We start from the raw sequence: 20,583 nt of genomic DNA, 5'->3' as shown, positions 1-20,583 counted from the left end.
GAGTGCCTGGACCTGGAACGTGGGCTGGAAAGCCTTGGCACGCACGGGTGAATGGGGAAGAAATTGACCCAAAGGGGTCCAGGAGAGTCATATAGGCTGCCCCTGCCCCTGCCCAAAGCCCACACACCTGAAGGGCCTCCAGCTTCTCCTGCTGCTGGCGAATTTTCTCTGTTAGTTGCTTCTGCTTCTCCTCTTGTGTCTTCAGGTCCTTTTTGAATGTCCCCAGAGGAACCTTCTGCTTCTGTTCAGATGCCTCACACCTGTAGAGAAAAGGGAGTATGGAAACCACGCAGAACAGGGCTCTACTGGGGCAGGGACCTCCCTCCCCAGCCAACTCTGTTATCTCTCAAAGGAGCAACCACCAAGAGCGCCTAATGCATGGAACTGGCAGGTGATGCAGGACGTGTATCTACTCTTCCTGATTACTATGTTCAACAAGCCAGAGCTGTAAGGATATGAGCACTGACCCCAAGAGCAGAAGAACAGAACAGTGGGGAGCAGTGCCAGTGCAAGCACTTACCGGTCCTGCTCAGGATCAGGGTTCATGGAGCAAACCCAGGTGTCAGGGTAATCCTTTTCCACTGAACTCAGCTGGAAGGGGAGGGTCCTCCACTTAAGACACAAATCTGCGACACAGAAAACACCCACATAAACATTCACCTCAGCTACGAACACTATCTAGGAGCTGTGTTCTGTTTTTACCCAAGGCAAAGATGCCTGAGACTCTGCAAGCAAAGACCTTTCCTACTTTTCCTCTGAACAGTAATTCTTCTTAGGGACAGTAAGTCTAACAAGAATGAAACTCAAAGACTGTGGACTCTTACTGCCCTCAGTTCCTCTTCCCTCCTATAAAAGAATCCTGGCTCAGTCAAACACTCACACTAGAAACAATATGGTACCTAATCCACGAGGAAATTGACACAGCCTTAAGCCTGAGCTCACAGGGCCATCAAACACAGATTCATATTCCTAATGCGACCCTAAGTCCATGACAGTCAAGTCAGGAGGCCTAGAAAGAAAAGGGTCATGGACCATGACGGAAGAAGCCAGGAAAATGATTCCAGCCACCTGACTTACCACACTGGATGGTGGTCGGGATTTCCATAGCTCTCCGGCGTCTGTAACGCAGCTCACTGGATGGTGGCTGGTTCCAATTGGCAGAGAGGTAACCAAACTCATCCCAGAACTTGATGATTCCACGCTGGGCTGGAAGGTAACACCCACATATTACATCAGGAGGAAGCCTTGCCTTCTTCCTAAGTTCACCCTCTCAAGCCCCAGAGCATCTTAAGGCTAGCGGTGAAGAGAAAAGGCAGCAGTCCAGCAGCCCTGGCCCTTTACCGATGGCGATGTCCTTCCAGTACTGCGCCAGGTGCTCCCCCATGGCCCGCAGCAGGTGCCGGTATTCCTTGGCATCAGCAAAGTCCTGCTTGTTGTGCGTAGGTTCCAGGACCAGGTAGGGCACATCAACAACGCCAACAACCCCACCACATGCCCTGGTAGGAGCAAGAGAACTCAGTTGTCGCATTGCTGGCCCAAACCTTCCCACCATCCACCTTGGGCTGGAAAGCTCCGCCTGGGCGTTACTCACATGCCCCCTTCCAGCTGTGGGCCCACTTTCTCATACATCTTTATCAGGCGGCTACAGTTATAGATGAACATGCCGTCTAGATCTCGGTGTTCAATGTTGACCCCGAAGACAAAATTGAGTTCTTTAGGTTCTTTGAGTGCGCTATGAAGTATGGCAAAGGGAAGACATCCAGGCACATCTGACGTTAGCACATGAGCATCCAGAGGTATTTAGCTTTAGCACACGAGCATCCGGAGGTATTCAGCTTAGACTCAGGACCGAATGCTAAGCAGAGTGCCTGCAACGCTCCTCGAAGCGGGCTGCTAGACCTAACAGGGATCTGCGCTGGGCAGTGATGCCAAGCTTCCCTAAGTAAAAGCAATGTCATTTGGATTTTGGGGTAACAAAACCGGGATGAATTTAAGTACAAAATGGGTTACTGGGAAAGAACTGCAAATCTTTGCAAAGATAGTAACATGGTGGAAAAAACACAAGGTTACTTACTTTTATACCTTGCCCAAAAATAATTTTTTTAAAGACAAAAATTCACAAACGCATGAGAGAAGACACCCTGATGACAATTAATGTCAACAAAATCATGGAAGCCCAGAAAGCAGAGGATTTAAAATGAAGTAACCTAGCCAGGCGTGGTGGCGCACGCTTGTAATCCCAGCATTCAGGAGGCTGAGACCGGAGGATCGCGGTTCGCGGACAGCCTCAGCTACTTAGCGAGGCCCTCTGCAACTCAGTGAGACCCTGTTTCAAAATAAAGAATAAAAAACAGGGCAGGAGGTGTAGCTCGGAGGTTGAAATGCCCCTGGGTTCCATCCCCAGACCCAATAAATAAATAAGTAAATAAATAAATAAATAAAATGAAGTAACCTAAAGCCTATGCCTGTGGCAAGGAAGCCCAAAAGCAGCAAGCCAGAGCATCTGAGAGGCTCAAGACACAGAGGTGCAACAAGGGGATAATTTAGCAACCCAAATGCACATTCTAAATGAAAAATAAGAAGTATTCAAAACTCAGTCTATAATATGCCACATCTGTAACCAGTGAGGGGAGAATGAATTATGAACAGGCATATACAGAGAATAACATAAAAAACTAGTAGATATTGCAGGTAGGAGCACAATGGAGAGTTTTAAATTTCTCAAATGTTTTGTATTTTTCAAGTCTTAATAAAAGCTTTTTAAATTTTTTATTGGTGCACTGTATTCATACATCATAGTGGGATAAAAGACTTGTGTGGACATACATGAATAAGCATTTTTTATATCCTTTAACAGAAAAGAAAAATAAAAAACTGAGCCGGGCATGGTGGTGCATACTTGTAATCCCAGCACTTGGGAGGCTGAGACAGGAGGATCGTGGTTTGAGGACAGCCTCAGCTACTTAGTGAGGGCCTCTGCAACTCAGTGAGATCCTGTTTTTAAATTAAAGAATAAAAAATAGACTAGGGCGTAGCTCAAAGGTAGAATGCCCCTGGGTTCCATCCCCAGTACCATATACACACACTAAAAAAAAAAAAAAAGAAGAAGAAGGAAAGATGATAGAGGGCAGTTTGGTATACCCAGGGTCGGCCCTGCCCTGCCTTCTGAAGGTTCAGCAAAGAGCTGAGAGCACAAGGTTGGCCTCTCCCCCTCAGGGGCATTTATCAAGCATTAGAGATTGCAACACTGATGTCTTTCTCACAGTAGTCTTGGTGACAGAATGGCAACCTGTCAATTTATACAAAAGCCACTTTCTCTTAAAAGACAAGGACAGCTCTGCACTCACCGCTGCTTGGCCTCCTTGACCCTCTTCTTGACGTCAGCCTCCCTGCGCAGGGTGATGGCTGTGTTCTGCACCTGTCGCAGCATCACCTGGACAGAAATCGGCAACAGGTGAGGAGAGGCCTCAGCACACAGTACTTGTAACATTACAACTAAAACTTCTTCACCTAAACACACAAATGCAAATCCACACCTGAAGATTTTTTTTCTACAGAAAATAGCCCTCACTGGGAAAAACTTGTAAAGCTGTACTTTGTTAGACCAGGCTTGCATGACAAGAGTTCCTAATGTCGGAACCACTGGAGAAGAGCTGAATGGGTCTGGGCCTTACCCTGGAGTCCCGGGTGAGATCTCCACCCAGGCGTACTTCTAATGTCCGAGCTTTGCTCTCTGCCTCCCGGGCCTTTTCTTCAGCTGAAACCCAGAAGAAACCATGATAAAGGATTCAAAGGTTCAAAACTCTGTCATCCTTCCTGGATCCATAGAGCAGTCCCTGATGCAAAAGTGTATACCTCAGCAAGAAAAAAGTCAGGAGGAAGAACTGCCAGTGGGCAGCGTGGGGAAGCTTCCAGGCCCGAACTGTAGATTCATTTTAGAAAGGAAGCCTGGCATTCATAAAGAGCATGGAAACCACAAAGAAACCAGGCCTAGGCACACCTGAGACATGCTTTCCAAACTCACAATGAATCAAAACAGGCTGAAAAACACCCAAGGTGACTGGAAGTAAGCCATCAGCATGAGCTGGAGCTAAAGAAGTATTCAGCCATCCCTCTGACAGAAAACTGAGACGTTGCAGTTCATTCCTGATAAGAGACCTTGGGATTTCTGCCTTCCAATCAAGAAAACCAATTTCACAAGTACTTGGGCCAGGGGACAGTATCAGATTCTTCACTCTCAGCCAAACAATTGACACTTATTTCAATAAGGCCCTAATAATGGCAGGAGGAGAGAAAGAATGTGAAGGGAAAAAAAAAAGTACAGAGGGAGCTGGAGTTGGGAAGGAAGTGGACCAGGAGAAGAGCCCTGGTCCTGGGGAGTGGACAGAGCCTTCCCTGGATCTCGGCTTTGCACGTGGCGCCCCCAGGTGGCCCATCCTGCCTCCTCCACAGGGAGTGGCTCACCAATCCTCGCCACGTGCTCTGCTTTCTTCACCTCCTGCTCTGCACGGGTCTTGAAACGGCTTGATGTGTATTTGTACATTCTAAACAGAAAAAGCACACTGAGGGCCAAGCATTAAGGACGGCAGCCAGGCCCACGAGCTAAGGAAGCACCACCTGCCCGTCTCCTCCACACTGCTGCCTGGCCCTGCCATGAAACAAACCCATCCCAGCTTAGCAAAGATTCCACCTCTACTCACCTGCTCCTGCTCCTGGGTCACTGATCTCACAGCAGGACAAACCCTGGTAATCAGCCTGGGCCTTTGCTTTCTGGGTAGTGTCTAAAGGCCCTTGACCCCGATGCTGAGCGAGTGCCCGCTCCCTGTGCCACCCTCCAGTCTCACGAGCACTTCCTCAGCAAGCTCAGCTCCGCAGCCCACTGGCCACCTCTGCCCTCCCTGAGGCCCAGGAGCCAGTCTGGCTAAATCACAGGCAGCCCAAAGGCCCCACGCAGCGAGCACTGCAAGAGCCGCCCCCACAGCACCCAGGGCCCCGCGGGGCGGCCTACCGTGGCTTGTACAGGCAGCAGGAGAGCCGCTTGGTCTGCACTTTGTGCCCGTGGATGAAGATCCTCATCCGGGGGTCAATGTAGAGCACGGCAGCGTAGGCTCGGAAGGAGCGCCGCTCGGGCTTCCTGGAGGCAGCAGGAGAACAGCACTGCCGCCGGCCTCCCCGCCGCCCAGCCCGCCACGGCCCTGAGGCCTCTCTCGGCCCGCCTGCCCACCTCTCCTCTTGGCTTCTCTTGCCACTCTGACAGGGAACCTGCTCCCCTCAGGCCCAGCACCAGTCCCCACGGGCACCGCAGCTGGCCCTACCCTGCCCTACTGTTGACCCTGGGCAATTCACCTCCTCCCCGAGCCCAGCCTCAATTTCTTCTGTCGAATGGGATTATGGATTATTGACCTTCTCTCTTAGCTTGGCTGAGGCGCTGCCCTGCTCTTTCCCCTGTCAGCTTGTGCCAAGCAGGTATACAGCTCTCAGCCCCATCAACTCCAATGGCACCACTGAAAGAAACCCAGGGCACTAGCCCTCCTCTTTCCCTGCAGTCACCTCTCATGAGAAGGACAACCAGCCCAGGGCCTGCCTCCTTTCCCAGCCCCACTCACGTGCCCTCCGAGGAGGTCTCTGCCATCTGGATGTCTCTTGGATTTGAGATTATGTCTAGCTCGGGCTCTCCGTTATCCATCAGCTTGAGATTAAAGATGATCACCAGTGTTCCTGGGAAACAGAAATCTCCCTCTCGTTCCACACCCCGGCCCGCGCCCACACCACTTGCGGCCCTGGTGCTCCTAGGTTCTTGGGGCTGAGGCTCAAAGCCTGCTTACCGCTGTCCCCAGGAATCTTCAAGAACTGAGCCATGACTTCCTCCTCAGTGTGGAAAGGAGAGTACTTGTAGATGAGTTCTGTTTCGATGGCAAACTTCTCCACGTTGTCTGTGACAGGTTCCCGAGTGTGAGCGCTCCAGGTGGGCAATGGGACGATCACCTTTGGGGGAGCAGACACTGTGAGGCCCCTGCAAGAGGCGCGCTCTCCTGACCTCCGCTCTGGGTCCCCGCAGCTGGAGCCGACGCTCTGCAGTCTGGCACCAGAGGCTCTGCGGCTTCTGCCCTCCTAAGACTCATTCTCATGTCACTGGTTCACCTCAGGATCATTCTGGTTTATGCGCTCGGGGTCTCTGCCTGGGCAGCCTCCTGTTTGAGATGCCCCTGGCCATTTTCTTAATTTGGTATAAATGCTACTCTTATCACTACTAGAAAAAAAATATTTCCAATTATCCAATGAATCTAAAAACACATAATATAACCTATAACTCAGCAATTCTACTCCTGGGTAAATATCCCATGAAAAACTTTTGCACAAATGTACCAGCAAACACGTATAGGAATAACCCAAATGTCTACTACAGAGTGGCTAAAATTAAACCGGTGTACTTATGTAATAAAAAGCTATGCAGTGATGAACATGAACAAACTCACAGCTGTTAGCACCAACATGGACGGATCTCAGAAACAGAAGACCTACAGCATGACTCCACCATCAGTGGGGATGCACACAGGTGACAAGCGTAGTGAACAGGAGACGATCACCCCCAAAGCCACCTGACGGCGGTGCTTGCCACAGCAAAGAATACAAGTGGTGCGTTCCCAGAGAGCTGGGCTCCTAACACTGCCCAGCACGGCCACTGCACACGTTTGCTTTCTAATCATCCTCTCTACTATACACAGGTCTTATTTCATTTTTGTAAATATATGGAACTTGATTTTATAGCTAAGCATTATTTTTTAAAATTCTATTCTTTGTTCAAAAGCCCCACCTCAAAGCACCTCCACAGCAGGCTCGCTGTAGCCCTGCCCTTCCTCTCGAGCCAGCAGCGCCCGCAGAGCCCAGCAAGGGCTGGCTGAAGGGAGCGCTCCACCGGCAAACCACCTGGGCTGCCCGAGGGGCTCAGACCAGATGGCCCAGTGAGGACTAAGGGGTGGCAAACCTACGCGTTCTGAGATGCTGCTGTCTGAGAGGCTGCAATGACAGCACCCACCCGTAGGGCTGGTTTGGACACATTCCTCTTTGGCCGAAAATGATCTTATTTTGAAATCTTGGCTGAGTTCACACTAGAGTACAATCCAAAACAGTGACCTTCTAGCACCAAGTAAGGAAGAAATTTCCTAGCTTGTCCACCGAGGGAACTGAATTCCACTGTGTGCTGTGAAATGCAGTTTCGCTTCATACCTCCCACTCCTCCCAGTGGCCCCAGGTGATGATGGCATCACTTTAAACCACAGGCACCCACCGCCACTGGCACCCATCCCTCCTGGTAGACTCTTCAGCCTCAGTGCCACCATTCTCCCCATTTCTTTTTTTCTTTTTTTCTTCCTTTCCTTCCCTTCTTTCTTTTTGGTACTGGGGATTGAACCCAGAGGCATTCTACCTCCAAGTTATACCCCCACCCTGATTTTATTTCTTATTTGAAACAAGGTCTCACTAAGCTGCAGAGGGCCTCGCTAAGCTGCCAAGGCTGGCCTCAAATCTGTGATCCTCCGTCTCATCCTCCCAAGTACTTGGATTCCAAGCGTGCACCATCACCACCACCACGCCTGGCTTCTCCCTACCTTTCTGGCTGTTCTTCTGTGTCCCTTGCCACTTTCTCCTCCCCATGATGTTTCAGTTTTGGTCTGCCTAAATCCCAGATTCTCTTCTCACTCCCCTCTTGCCTTGGGGTGAGCTCATTTGCCATGAAGAATACAGAGCCCAGCCTTTCCCCCAAACTCCAGACTTTGTTTTGCGTGTCTGGAACAATTTTTTTTTAGTGGTACTGAGGGTGGAACCCAAGAGCTTTTCTACCTCTAGGCTGTAACTCCCAGACCTATTTTTACATTTTATTTGGAAACAGGGTCTCATTAAGTTGCTGAGAGCCTAAGTAGCTGAGGCTGGCTTCGAACCTGTGCGATCCTCCTGTCTCAGCCTCCCAAGCGCTGGGATTATAAGCGTGCACCACCACGCCCAGCTGGAACAAATTTATACTCTCCCCCCTCCCACAAAATGTCCCTCTTTCATTCTTCCCCAGCTCCAGGAAGCCCATAGCCCCCCAACTGCTACGCCAGAACCTGTCAGTCATCCACCACTCTCTCTCCCTTCCTACCATGACCAATCACCCCACCTACGGATCCCATATCCTCAAGAGACAATGACTACTACGAGTCTCAACAGCCTGCCACAGCCAGGGCCTCAGCCAGTCCATTCCAGCCCTCATCCCTGATATTTCTAATCCAGTTACCACTCAGAAACCACGTGGACCTTTGTAAAAGAAAATCCAACACCGGAACACTCTTGCTAATGAAGTCCCACTTGTTTAACAAGGCCACGAGGGCTTGATCTGGCCCTCCCTGCTCTCTAGGGGCCACCACTGGTCCTGCTGCTAACTCCCTCTCACAGCCTTCCCTAGCCAGCGAGGCCCCAGCATGGTGCTTCCACTGACTTCCACTCTCTTCACCAGTCAACATTCCTGCCCATCCTAGCCAGGCTAGGTCCTTTTGCCCCTCCTTCAGCTGAAGCCTGCTCTTTCCAGGTGCAGCACACCCAAGGAAGCTTAACGAACTAACACAGTGTACCAAAAAGGAGAGCAAACCCACTGGCTGGCTAAGTAGAGACGGGGAGAAGAGATAGCCTGCCATTCCCAGCACGCACAAGTTATCAATGATTAAGGCTCAGATCTCAGCAGGACCAGTTCAAATTCGGCAGAGAAGACTTAGACCAAAACTCTGAACTCAACCATGCATTCTGTGACAGCCGTGGGTTTCTTTCGTGGGTTTTTTGGTGTGTGTGTCTGTTTATGTGGTACTGGGGATTGAATCCAGGAGCATTCTACCTATAAGCTACACCTTAGCCCTTTTTTGTTTGAAACAGGGTCTTGCTAAGTTGCTGAAGCTGTCCTCAAACCTCCAACCTTCTTGTCTCAACCTCCCAAGTACTAGGATTGCAGGCACGTGCCACCGCCGACACTGCACAGGTTTTTCCACAGAACCTCAGCCCCTCTCTAGAGCTCTGGCATCCATTACTCACACATGAGGTAAAACTCAGGAGACCTTTGCTAATCCAACAAAAACTGCTGTGCAGAAATTGAGCCTCTAGGCCACAAAAAGAATCAGTTAAGCATGTATTTAATGTATGGTTAATTATATTACCAAAATGTTTCAAAGTCAGAATATTCTGGATTTCTCAAGCCAGTCTTCCAGCACCGGTGAACCGTGCAGCAGCCACTCCCAAAGTGAGACCAATGGCAGGTGCCGTCTACTAACGAGCTCAGGCGGATGTTTTTCATACACTCATCGTTTCACTACCTGCCTGCTCTGGAGGGACTTGATTTGTAGCTTCTGATATAGGCAGTTAACGCAATGCATTTCCTCAAAAGGAAAATGCACTGACAGCACATTCTACAAAATCACCATCATATGGGAAAGACACTGCTGTTCCTACATTACCACCAGCCACACTCTCCACCCATAGTCAGGGAAGCCCAAATATTCCCCCTGATGACAGCTCGCATGCGACGCCCCACAGATGGATTCAAGCTGTAGCTCTGGAGGAGCTGCGAGCTCAGCTCTTGGCTCCTGCCACTTGACAGTCTCACTCGTAGAAACAGAGCAGCTGTTCTCGAAGTGCTCTGCGATTTCATTTCCTCTCGCGTTAAGGGTATCTATCATCTGTCTCAGCACCTCAACCAACTCATCCAGCCAAAGCCCTCAGGGGCATCTGTCCAACCCTCCCACCCCAGAGCCCAGCACTGTAAACAGCCTGGGCACATGCAGGAAATGGGGAGTGGTCATTCAGATTACACACACAGGACCTACTTCATCAATGCCTTCTTCTTCATGAAAGGTACGAGACAGGAAGAGGCAGGTCATGGTGTTTTCCTTCTTGGTGAAAAGAATAAAATCCTTCCCAATGCGCATTGAGCCCCTGAAGAGGAAGTAGAAACAGGTTATTCTAAAGACACAAAGTTCATCTGGAAAAGGAGCCCCACCTGGAGGGCCCTCCTGAGGCCTTGCTCACTCTCCAGTCGTCCAACGCTCCTTGCTCTGCTTTTCTGATAACCCCATAATTCCTTAATCTTTACCTACAATCTTCTCATCCACAAAGCCTCCATGCAGGGCTCTCTCACCATCCATTTAGGGTACATTCACTGCATCCACGAGCCCCCAGTAAGCCTCATTCCCAGCCCACTGCTACAATGCTTACAGATAATCTTGCTGCCCTCAAGGTTCCGGGTTCAAGGCTCACACAAGGACCCTGTGCCCTCGGGCTGCGCCACCAGGAGATCCACTTCAGTATTTAATCCATCAACACGTCCCTTCTATGGGGGCCACACCCAGTTCCCTCCCTGACCCAAGCTCCCTCTCCTGTCCGCTCATCAGACAGCAACCCAAGGATGGGACAGCCCAACAGTGCCTATTGCCCACAAGTCCTGCCAAGCACAGTATGAACCTTTCTGACAAGAGTGTTCAAGGCGGCCTGCAACTTGCTTATGCCTAATTACAGCCATCTTCTGTCTCAGAACTGCTTAGTCACCTCAGTCTCATTGGGACAGCTGCATCCCTGTGTTTGGATGGAACTGTTTACTGGGAACTATGCCTTGAGGCAGGCTTCTACTAGGCAGAAGTCAGAATGGAATCCACTGCTTCCTTCCTGTCTGGCCATGGTAAACCCGAGGAACAGGCAGTGGCAGGCCTTTCTGGCAGCATGGAGAGGCGCAGAAGCGTGAAGCAGTGGGGGAACTGCCCACTCAACAATAAAGCTGCTCAGCTCCTTCCTTTTCAACACCTCTGGATGTTACGGCTGTCATCTCATTAGTCCTCAGAGCACCCTCGGGAGATGACAGAGGTGGGAAGCTTCATTATTCCCTTCTGTGTACAAAAACAAACCAGGCTGGCATGCCAAGCACACGGATCAATATCATGCCCCATGTCCCCAAACACCCAGGAAAACTCCCAGGATGCTCTCCAGAGATGCCCTGGGTGCTGCCAAGTCCTGTTTCTCCCCCTCCAGGACCCAGAGTGCCGGTAAGGTCCTCCCTTTCAAATTTCACAGTCTTCTGCTTTCCTCCTTAAAGCTTTCTGGTAAACAAAAGGAAGTACATTATCTTACCTTCTATCAAAGCTTGCCCCTGCTCTAAGATGGCAAAAACTCTCTGCGCCTTTCTTCAATCTGACATGGGGCCTGAATAGCAAGAATCCCAACCACCACCTCACTCCTGGCTTCCCCGCTTCTCAGCCTTATGCTAACCACAATTCGTCTCCTCTGAAAACTCTTTCAGTACTTTTTCTTTTTTTGAGAAACTGGAGATTAAACCTAGAGTCATACTACCTCCGAGCTACACCCCAGACCTATTTTTTTATTCCTTACTTTGAAATAGGGTCTCATTAAGTTGTGGAGAGTCTAAGTCACTGAGGCTGGCTGCAAATCTGCGATCCTCCCGTCTCAGCCTCCCAAGAACTGGGATTACAAATTTCAGAATGTTTATACTGTGTACACTGCGAACACTAGATGGCTCCATTTCAATAGGATTTCCATTAAATTCTTCCACTGACTACATGAAGGATAGCACCCTCAATTTCAGTTCCTTCCGTTCTTCTAAGCATTTTCAGAGCCACATTTCATTTGCTCCTCAACTTTCCTCTGTACAGAAGAGAATCTGAGGTTCTAATCCCATTTTCTAAGCCAGGACTGGCAGCACACACCTGTAATCCAGCTACTCCGGAGGCTAGGGCAGGAGGACACAAGTGTGAGGCCAGCCTGGGCAACTTACCAAGACTTGTCTCAAAATAAAACACAATTCCCCGGGGAGGGCCTAGTGCTGCGAATCATGCCTGGAGTCCCAGCTACTCCGGAGGCAGAGGCTGAGGCTAGGGGATCTCAAATTCCCGGGGGATTCACTGCCATCACAGGTGACTCATTCCATCTACGAAAAACACAGATCCCTAGGTCTTACCCAGGCCCACTCAATCAGGCCAGAAATCTGCTCTGAACAGATCCCAGAAAAATAAGCCAGAAAGCAAGCTAAGTACTCTCCCAGCAATGGAACATATTATAATCTTAACTTACAAAAGTTGGAAGGCAACACTCAGAAGTAATTAAGTGGCTGAGGTAGGATTTTGGCTGCCTGACTAAAGTTGAATGAAAAGCAGCTCCGGTTTTGCAGTCAGAAAGACTTGGTTCACACCCCAGCTCCGCATGTAGACGTCTTTACACCGTTGGGGAATTCACCCTATAAACCTCAATTCTTCACCTGCAAATAGCAGTACATTTACATCACAGGGCCACAGTGAGGATGAAAGAGATCATCCCTGTGGAGATTTGAGCACAGTGGCCTGCACATGCTAGGCGCTTATTACTATCATTTGCTCTTGCTCTGAGAGAAAAGTCCTAACATCCAAGAATTAGGCCCCTGATCTCTTAGGAAGCACTCTCTCTCTTCTCTACACCCAAAGTACACTGCACACGAGGCCCAACCAAGGCTGTTGACAGATCAAACCACCACCCTCTCTAACAAAACACCATGTTTCCACAGCAAGACTGGAAATGTGACTCATAATTCCATTTGCACAAACTCCAATCCCACTAAATCTTATTCCATCCAAAGGTATGTACAGCTGGAAGTGAGCTTTTCAGAAATAGAAACCTTTCTCTTGAGGCTTCACTCAAAACCAGAACAACACATTCCAAACACTAAACAAGTAGAAACCAAGGGCTGAGGGAGAAGTCCCAAGGGATCTGAAGCAGTAGGTGGGTCCCTGCTTTAAAGGCCTTGTGCAGTATGTGCACAGAGACAGTGTCCTCCAGGAGGAAGGGGTTGTGTGTCTCTGACTCTGGACCCCCAGTGCCTGGCACAAAGTGTGATATGCAGCAGGTGCTACACCATGAGATGACCAGCTCACTTTATCAGATATCCTACTGCCACAAGAGAGCCACTCACATCCCCAAAGGGTAAAAAAGAATTTTCAACAGGAGAGGCACAGTGCCATGATCTCCCCACAGCCTCTCCCACCCCAACTTGGTCTGGATGTTCATACATCTTAACCTGTGCAGCAAGCTCAGCTAGCCGACAGCTGATAAACTGCCCTGAATCACTACTCCCTTGGAACTGCCTACCGCCCCAGAGCTACAGAAATGGAGGGCAGGGGAGGGCAGAAGAGCACCACCTGATGTAGTGTTAGGCCCACAGCAGGACTCCAGTATACCTACGATTTCAACCCATTCCCGTACTGCCCAATCTGGGTGGACTCAGGCGTTCGTTTGGCTGACTTCCCAAACTGGATCACACTGGCGGCATCACCTGAGTGGCAGACACAAGAGAAAGTGAAATCGGCATGTCTTCTCCAGGCTCCTCAAAGCCAAAGGTCTGAGGCTCATTAAATCCAAGCACATTTGTGTATCAGATAAACAAAAATGCTCTCCAAGAAAATGGGCAGCACAAGGCAAACGGAAGCAGCCTCTGCCTGGCCTGTCAGCGCCATCGCCGAGACCTGTGCTCACCTGGGGAACATGGGCAACAGGCTGGGAGGCACTGGAGGCTGTTCCCAGATGCTGTGCAAGCTGACAAATACCATGTCAAGACACAGGCAATCTGAGTGACTTCAGGTTGCCGTCCAGATCCCATCTCCATGTCTGGACAAGACCGAAGACTTGTCATGCCCAACAGTGACACCACAGAAAAACAAGTTTACATAGTGTTCTGTACAACGGTTATGTCCTCCTCCAAAGAAACATCATTATCTCATCACTTACTCGGATCCATTCCTGCTCCATCATCCAAAAAGCAAAGCATAAATCCTCCTCGAAGGTCCTCTCGTCTTTCTGTTAAAAAGAAAAAAGTCACTATGACTGCTATATTATTCATTAGGTGGCAATGTAGGTATGAACAGATGGTGGATCAATAGGAAGCTTGATCCTAGAAGGTCAGGTTAAACTGCCCTAGCTGGTGTGAATTAAATGTCAGGGCCCTGAGGGTATGAGTCCCCACCAAAGGTTCTCCAGTGCTTTCTAATTCATGACAGAGCTTCAAAGAATCTATACGGCAGGCAGGGACTACCTAAAAACAATATCTAAGCACACTCGAGACCACTGCATCCTTCTTCCTCTCTCTACCTGGATTACTATCACACCTTTCCTATGCCACGGAACCCAAGCACTTAAGTACTCCAACTATGACACACTGCACCTTGTCAACACTGCTCAAACTCAACAGGATGCCCTCCTTTGTGAGTTAAGTCTGGGAAAGCCTTCAGACTAAGTGGTGAAGCCAGACATGGTGTAGCAGTGGTGTCTGCTGCTCTCCAGATGAACTGCTATGTCTGTGTATGACCATCCCATGCCTGGGCTAACTACAGTTTCTGGGCTATTTCTACTTGGTGTCCTATCCCCTGCTGGCTATGGGTCCTTAAAAAGGAATGAGATGACACAGTGCAGTGAGAAGTTCCCAGTGGATCTGCATGAGTGGAAGGAAGAATGGTCCTCTAGCAATACGGTACACGACAACCAGGGCTGGGTTTCCTGGACAACAGGAAAAGAACCCAGCTATGGCTGCCATTCAGTGGGTAAAAAAATTTCTTTCTCATGGCCAGCCTCAGATACTTAGGCCCTCCACAACTTAGTGAGACCCTGTTTCTGAAATAAAAAAAAAAAAAAAACCAGGGCTGGAGATATAGCTCGGAGGTAGAATGCCCCTGGGTTCAATCCTCAGTACTGACCAAAAAAAAAAAAAAATCTTCAGCAGCTATCCTGTGTAGCAGCAAGTGGTAATCCAAAGCAGCCTGAGTCCAACATGTCATGAACAATGGAGAAGAGATTCCAAACAGGCAATGTTAGACAGTTACATAATCGCCTTGAGTCACAGTGCTTCTAACTCAATGATAGAGACCAGGTGAGCAGCAGAGGAGCTAGCCTAGGAACCAGGGAAAGTCAGAAACAAGAGAAAAAGACGTGCCAGGCATGGTGGCGCACGCGTGTAATCCCAGCATTCAGGAGGCTGAGATAGGATCGCGGTTCGTGGACAGCCTCAGCTACTTAGGCCCTCTGCAACTCAGTGAGGAAGACCCTGTTTCAAAATAAAGAATAAAAAAAAAAAAATAGGGCTGGGGTGTATAGGGCTGGGGTGTAGCTCGGGGTAGACTGCCCTGGGTTCCATCCCCAGTGCTGCAAAAAGAAGAGATGAAGCAGAGGCAGGGAACTCAATAGCTAGGTAAGGAGCCACACCCACCCCTCAGCACAGATGCTGTTCATAGTCTACTGCTTGGCACTAGAATCAAAGTAGCACTTCTACTAGAAAGGAAAGAACTGTGTGAGGTGCTCTGGAGACAAGCCCAGTGCCGCTTTGGAGCCTGGTCCCTAACAGAGGATTTTCTAGTCTCTGGAAAGCTGCAGTTCACCAACTTTGTACAACTATCTATGCTGACAAGCCTCAGTTTAAAGTGCTCTCTGTCCTTCCCACAGGCTAAAACTTCAAGTGAGTCGTGACTGCTCTCTGTTAGACTAGTTAATGTAATTTTTTTTTTTTTTTTTTTTTTTTTGGTGGTACTGGGATTCCTGGAAGCCCTTCTACCTCCGGGCTACACTCCCAGACCTATTTTTTTATTTTTGGAAACAGGGTCTCTTAAGCCAGCGCAGCTGGCTTCGAACCTGCGCGATCCTCCTGTCTCCGCCTCCCAAGCGCGGGGATTACAAGCGTGCGCCACCACGCCTGGCCTAGTTAATGTAATTTATAATGCCATTTCAGAAGGGCGATAAACCAGAGATCTTCAAGTACCAAGCAGTGTTCAGGAAGCTGGCATTCGTTACAAGTGCCTCTGGAAAGTTCAGGGTGAGCATCTTCCTGGGAGTACTACTGGTAGATAAGAAAATCTCTCCCCATAGCAGTGCTTCTTATTAGAGTCTAGGCAATTCAAATGAGACTTGGCAAGCAAGAACAAGTACGCAGAAAGTGCAAAAAGCTATCAAAGTTCCCACCTGAAACGAAGCCAAGTGTCACACGGAGACTCAGACCCGTGAGGTACAGCATGGTGGAAGCGGTGCTCTAATTCTAGCGCCACCGCCATAAAGTGTGTGCGAAGCTGCTCTAGGATCTAGACATGGGCTGAAAAGGCCCCCAGGGTGACTGACTCCTTGAACACTACCAAAGAAGTTACTTTCTAGGCCCCTCTGTTAGGACAAGACTCACAGGCTGTTTCAGCAGCAATCATCACCTAACAGTAGGTCCTTGGGTCCCTTTCTGATTCAAAGACAGCATTTCAAAGCTTTTTCACATAGTTTACAAGGGTGAAGAGGCCCACACTAAGGGATCTTCATGCAATACTGTCTCAGTGCCAAAACAAAGCAGATAATTCGGCACAGACTTCAAATGTAAACAGGCATGTGGTGTCTTTACCCGGCCAGAACACATATGCAAAGTGCTCACTTACTCATTCACTATTTACTGAGTGCCTCTTGAGCACCTAGTTCTGTGACAGGGACGAGAAGAGTGAACCATGCAGATGCAATATTTGTCTTCAAAGGGCTCACAGTGTAACAGAGTCAAAGCTCTGCTGCTCTCTGCAGTAGATGACGTTGGAAGTAAAGAATAGGAGGGTTTAAGCTACAAGATGGTGGAGTAAGAATCAGCTGGAGCAAAAGGTAGTTACCAATAATCACCTGAAGAACTTGTGAAAATACAAAAGCTGGGCCAGGCATGGTGGCGCACACTTGTAATCCGAGCATTCAGGAGGCTGAGACAGGAGGATGGTGGTTCGTGGACAGCTTCAGCTACTTAGTGAGGCCCTTTGCAACTTAGTGAGACCCTATTTCAAAATAAAGAAGAATAATAATAAAAATAAGGCTGGGGGGTGCAGCTTGGAGGTAAAATACCCCTAGGTTCTGTCCTCAGTACTGAAAAGAAAAAAAAAAAAAAAAAAAAAAAAAAAAAGGTGGGCTCCGATTCCATACTCTCAGGCTAGGCCTGAAAATTTGCATTTCTCCCTGGTGATACTGGAACTGTCCCTGAGTGAACTACTCCTAAGACCCTAGGGCAAGCCAAAAGAACTAAGAAGGTGTCCCTGCTCTAAACCACCTCCCTAGACATTTCTACCTTCACTCCTAATATTACTATTTACTTAAAAGGTCAACTGAGTGATACCTAACGCCTCAAAGAGAGAACTGGGCTGAGGAGTGAGGATTCTGGGTGGAGCCTAAAAGCAGGGGTAGTGTGCTCCCCTCCATCATACATCCTGAAGCTAGACAGGGAAAGCAAAGCCAAACTGCCTCTTCCCGCTGTGCTTCAGAGACTGGACCAGCCTGGAAGGCCGCGCTTCTAAGCTCCTTCAACAAGGTCAAGCCTGGGCTTCTCTAAGCCAACATCCTTCCATTCAAGCACCCGTGAGTTGGATTGTGGGTAAAAAGAAGTGATATAAAATGAAGCTGTGGGTCAAAAGTCAAAGGTGATTAAAAAAAAAAGTGTCCTTTGCAGAGGCTGATAGGAAATGACATCCAAGTTTTCCAGCAGACTCTGCAATCTTAATTTCAATTGTGTTTGCTCTGATGAGCAGTACTAGTATGTTTCAGTTGTTCTAATTTTCCATTTATTAACCATCACTATAGCATCACAAAAGGGATCTTTTTTTGAGGAGGCAGCTCTACCTATCCCAAAAAACCAAGGAAGTTGCCAGAATCTACTTCTGACAGACATGTCATTAAGATCTGATTTTAATTTGTAAAAATTCTTTGGGTAATTAAACACCTCTGTGCTCTGAATGGCTATCCCTTTGTTGCCCTTCTTAGGTTTAAAGGCAGTTTTTAAAATATAATTTTTATGGTAACTTCAAACTGTTTATAGTTTATAGAGATTTCCAAGGTCAAGTATGAATCCAGCTTCACAATACGCAAAAAGAAAATACTTTTCCTATTTACCACCAACAAGATTATTAAGAGTAGTGCTGGCTTATTTTGAGACCCTGTTTCAAAATAAAAATATAAAATAGAGCCAGGAGAGTAGCTCAGAGGTAAAATGTCCCTGGGTTCAATCCTCAGTAGCACACACATACACACACACATCTTAGTGTTGATTCTATTGCTTTTTTCCCCCACCTGTAGTACTAGGGATTGAACCCAGGGGCACTCTACCTGCAAACTATATCCCGAGCCCTATTTTTTATTCTTTATTTTGAAACAGGGTCTCACTAAGTAGCTGAGGCTGGCCGCAAACCTGCGATCCTCTTGCACTGTATCCCAAGTACTGGGATTACAATCATGTGCTACCACATCTGGCATTTATTTATTTATTTTGTAGTACTGGATATGAAACTCTGGGCTACACCCCAGACCTATTTTATTTTTTATCTGGAAACAGTCTAAGTTGCTGAGAGCTTATGTTGCTGAGGCTGGCCTTGAACCTGTGAATCTCCTGTCTCAGCCTCCCAAGTACTGGGATTACAAGCTTGCCCCACCACATGTGGCTTAATTTCATTGCTTTTATTCCTCCTGCTAAATTCATCAAGAAGACACTGAAGTAGAAGAGTGTAAAGGTAAGGATGCCAAGACTCCCAATCCCAAAATACTTGGAGTAAAACAAGTCTTCTGATGATTCTGTCACACCACTTAACTATCTTGACTGTTCCCTCAAGATCTAGTTATTTTTCTCTATTCATCTGTACTGTGCTAATTGCCTCTCCAATTAGAGACTAAGTTCTCTGAGCAAAGGACTCACCTCATCCTCTCTGGACTTTTCCCAAAGCCCAACAGTAGCAGAGAAAACAAAATAAATGTGCATTGGGCCTTTTTTATTTAAACTGAAACCCAATTATTCTGCTGCTTTCTAAGTGTCAAAAATTAAATTTCCTTGCTGGGCGTGGTGATGCACGCTTGTAATCGCGCAGGTTCGAAGCCAGCCATGCTGGCTTAAGGGATTCTGTTTCCAAACAAAAATTTAAAAATAGGTCTGGGAGTGTAGCCTGGAGGTAGAAGGGCTTCCAGGAACCCCAGTACAAAAAAAAATAAAAATTAAAATTAAAATTTCCTTGCTGAAATTCACACACCAAAGGTGGTAGAAGGGAAAAGAAAGAGAGAGAGAGAGAGTGTGTGTGAGTGTGTGTGTGTGTGTGTGTGTGTGTGTGTGTGTGTGTCTGTCTGTCTGTCTGTCTGTCTGTCTAGGGATGGAACCCAGGGGCCTTCTACCTCTGGGCTACATTCCCAAAGCTTTTTTTATATTTTATTTGGGAACAGGGTCTCACTAAGTTGCTAAGAACCTCACTAGGTAACTGAGGCTGGCTTTGAACCTATGTGATCCTCCTGTCTCAGCCTCCCAAGCGCGGGGATTACAAGTGTGCACCACCATGCCCGGCTGAGATGCTATTTTAAAAAAAAAAACTTCTTCGAAATAAACTTGAAATTAGGATTGGTCCTTCCACATTGAGGAGTACAGGGCCGCTCTGCTCCATCCTCTGCAGAGAGGTGATCACATGGCCACTTTTTGTCAGATGTTACTACTCCTGAAGCCCAGTAAAATGTGGACTAGAAGGTACCTCCCTCTGGCCCAAGGGTTCAGCAACTATCATTTAACATTCTTCTGCTATATCCCTTTTCCTGTTATTTGCTTCTAAAAAGAAAAGGAGCCTATTTCTACCACTTTGGCAAGTCTTTTCAATTGAGCACTTTCAGAATTTAAGTGACATGCATGCAAGTGTTCTAACCCTTTTCTTTTTTGGCAGAACTGGGGACTGAGCTGAGGGTCACTCTGCCACTGAAATACATCCCCAGCTCTTTTTATTTCTTTACTTAATTTTCAGACAGAATCTAAGTAAGTTCCCCAGGCTGGCCTTGAACTTGGATTCTACTACCTCGGCCTTCTGAGGCACTGGGATTACAGGCACGTACCACCTTGCCTGAATTTCTGAGTATTTTCTTTGCTTTAAAGTATATTAGGCATAAGAGCTTGCTCATAACTTACTTGAAGATTCTTCATGACTAAAGGTTGTGTGTATATTCTCTTTTATCAAGTGGGTCCATGAAGGGGTTACATGGTAACTATACAGTCCCACATAAATACACAGACTTCCTAAAGATGGGCAATGTTATCCAAAATGTGACCTCGAACCTTTCAGAAGATTTCAGAAAAAAAGTGTGTCAGAAAAACATATAGCACTAGCCAAACTGGATTTTAAAACTGTCTTCTATTCTCTTTCCAAAGTCTTAGTATTCAAGCGACAAAAATAAAGATAAAAATAAAGTGTTAGTACAAAAACTAGACAGAAAATGAAATATTAAAAAAGAGGCCAATGATAATGGTTAAGAATTTTTCTACTGTTGTAACCACTCTAAGAATATCTTACTATAAAAGAGCACAGCTGGCAGGTGTGAGGGTACATGCCTAGAATCCCAGTACTTGGGAGGCTGACCATAAGTTTAAGACCAGCCTCAGCAACCTAGCGAGACCCTATCTCAAAATTTAAAATGAAAAGGATTGGTGGTGTAGCTCAGTGGTAAAATGCCCAGAGGTTCAATCCCCAATATAATAATACAACAGCACAGCCCATCAAATAAGCAAAAAGGTAGAGGCTACCTACCAAA

The 20,583-nt window shown here is 47.7% G+C and overlaps 1 protein-coding gene across 3 annotated transcripts in view; it reads right to left on the bottom strand.

The window, feature by feature from the left end:
- MORC2 (MORC family CW-type zinc finger 2) overlaps positions 1-20,583 on the bottom strand; it is a gene marked incomplete at both ends in the record, with an annotated part of 42,370 nt that overhangs the window by 8,832 nt on the left and 12,955 nt on the right. For all 3 annotated transcript variants that reach the window (XM_080717998.1, XM_080717999.1, XM_080718000.1), the window contains 14 exons: positions 128-260; positions 521-626; positions 1,078-1,206; positions 1,342-1,496; positions 1,592-1,732; positions 3,348-3,433; positions 3,675-3,757; positions 4,465-4,544; positions 5,009-5,134; positions 5,607-5,718; positions 5,826-5,985; positions 9,846-9,954; positions 13,237-13,327; positions 13,780-13,848. In XM_080717998.1, coding sequence (XP_080574124.1) covers positions 128-260; positions 521-626; positions 1,078-1,206; positions 1,342-1,496; positions 1,592-1,732; positions 3,348-3,433; positions 3,675-3,757; positions 4,465-4,544; positions 5,009-5,134; positions 5,607-5,718; positions 5,826-5,985; positions 9,846-9,954; positions 13,237-13,327; positions 13,780-13,848 — 1,580 coding nt within the window. The remainder of the gene's footprint in view (positions 1-127; positions 261-520; positions 627-1,077; positions 1,207-1,341; positions 1,497-1,591; positions 1,733-3,347; positions 3,434-3,674; positions 3,758-4,464; positions 4,545-5,008; positions 5,135-5,606; positions 5,719-5,825; positions 5,986-9,845; positions 9,955-13,236; positions 13,328-13,779; positions 13,849-20,583) is intronic.

The sequence above is a fragment of the Muscardinus avellanarius genome (assembly GCF_963383645.1).
Source record: "Muscardinus avellanarius genome assembly, chromosome: 21".
Classification (NCBI taxonomy): Eukaryota; Metazoa; Chordata; class Mammalia; order Rodentia; family Gliridae; genus Muscardinus; species Muscardinus avellanarius.
This window is presented reverse-complemented; position numbering and strand designations above follow the sequence as displayed.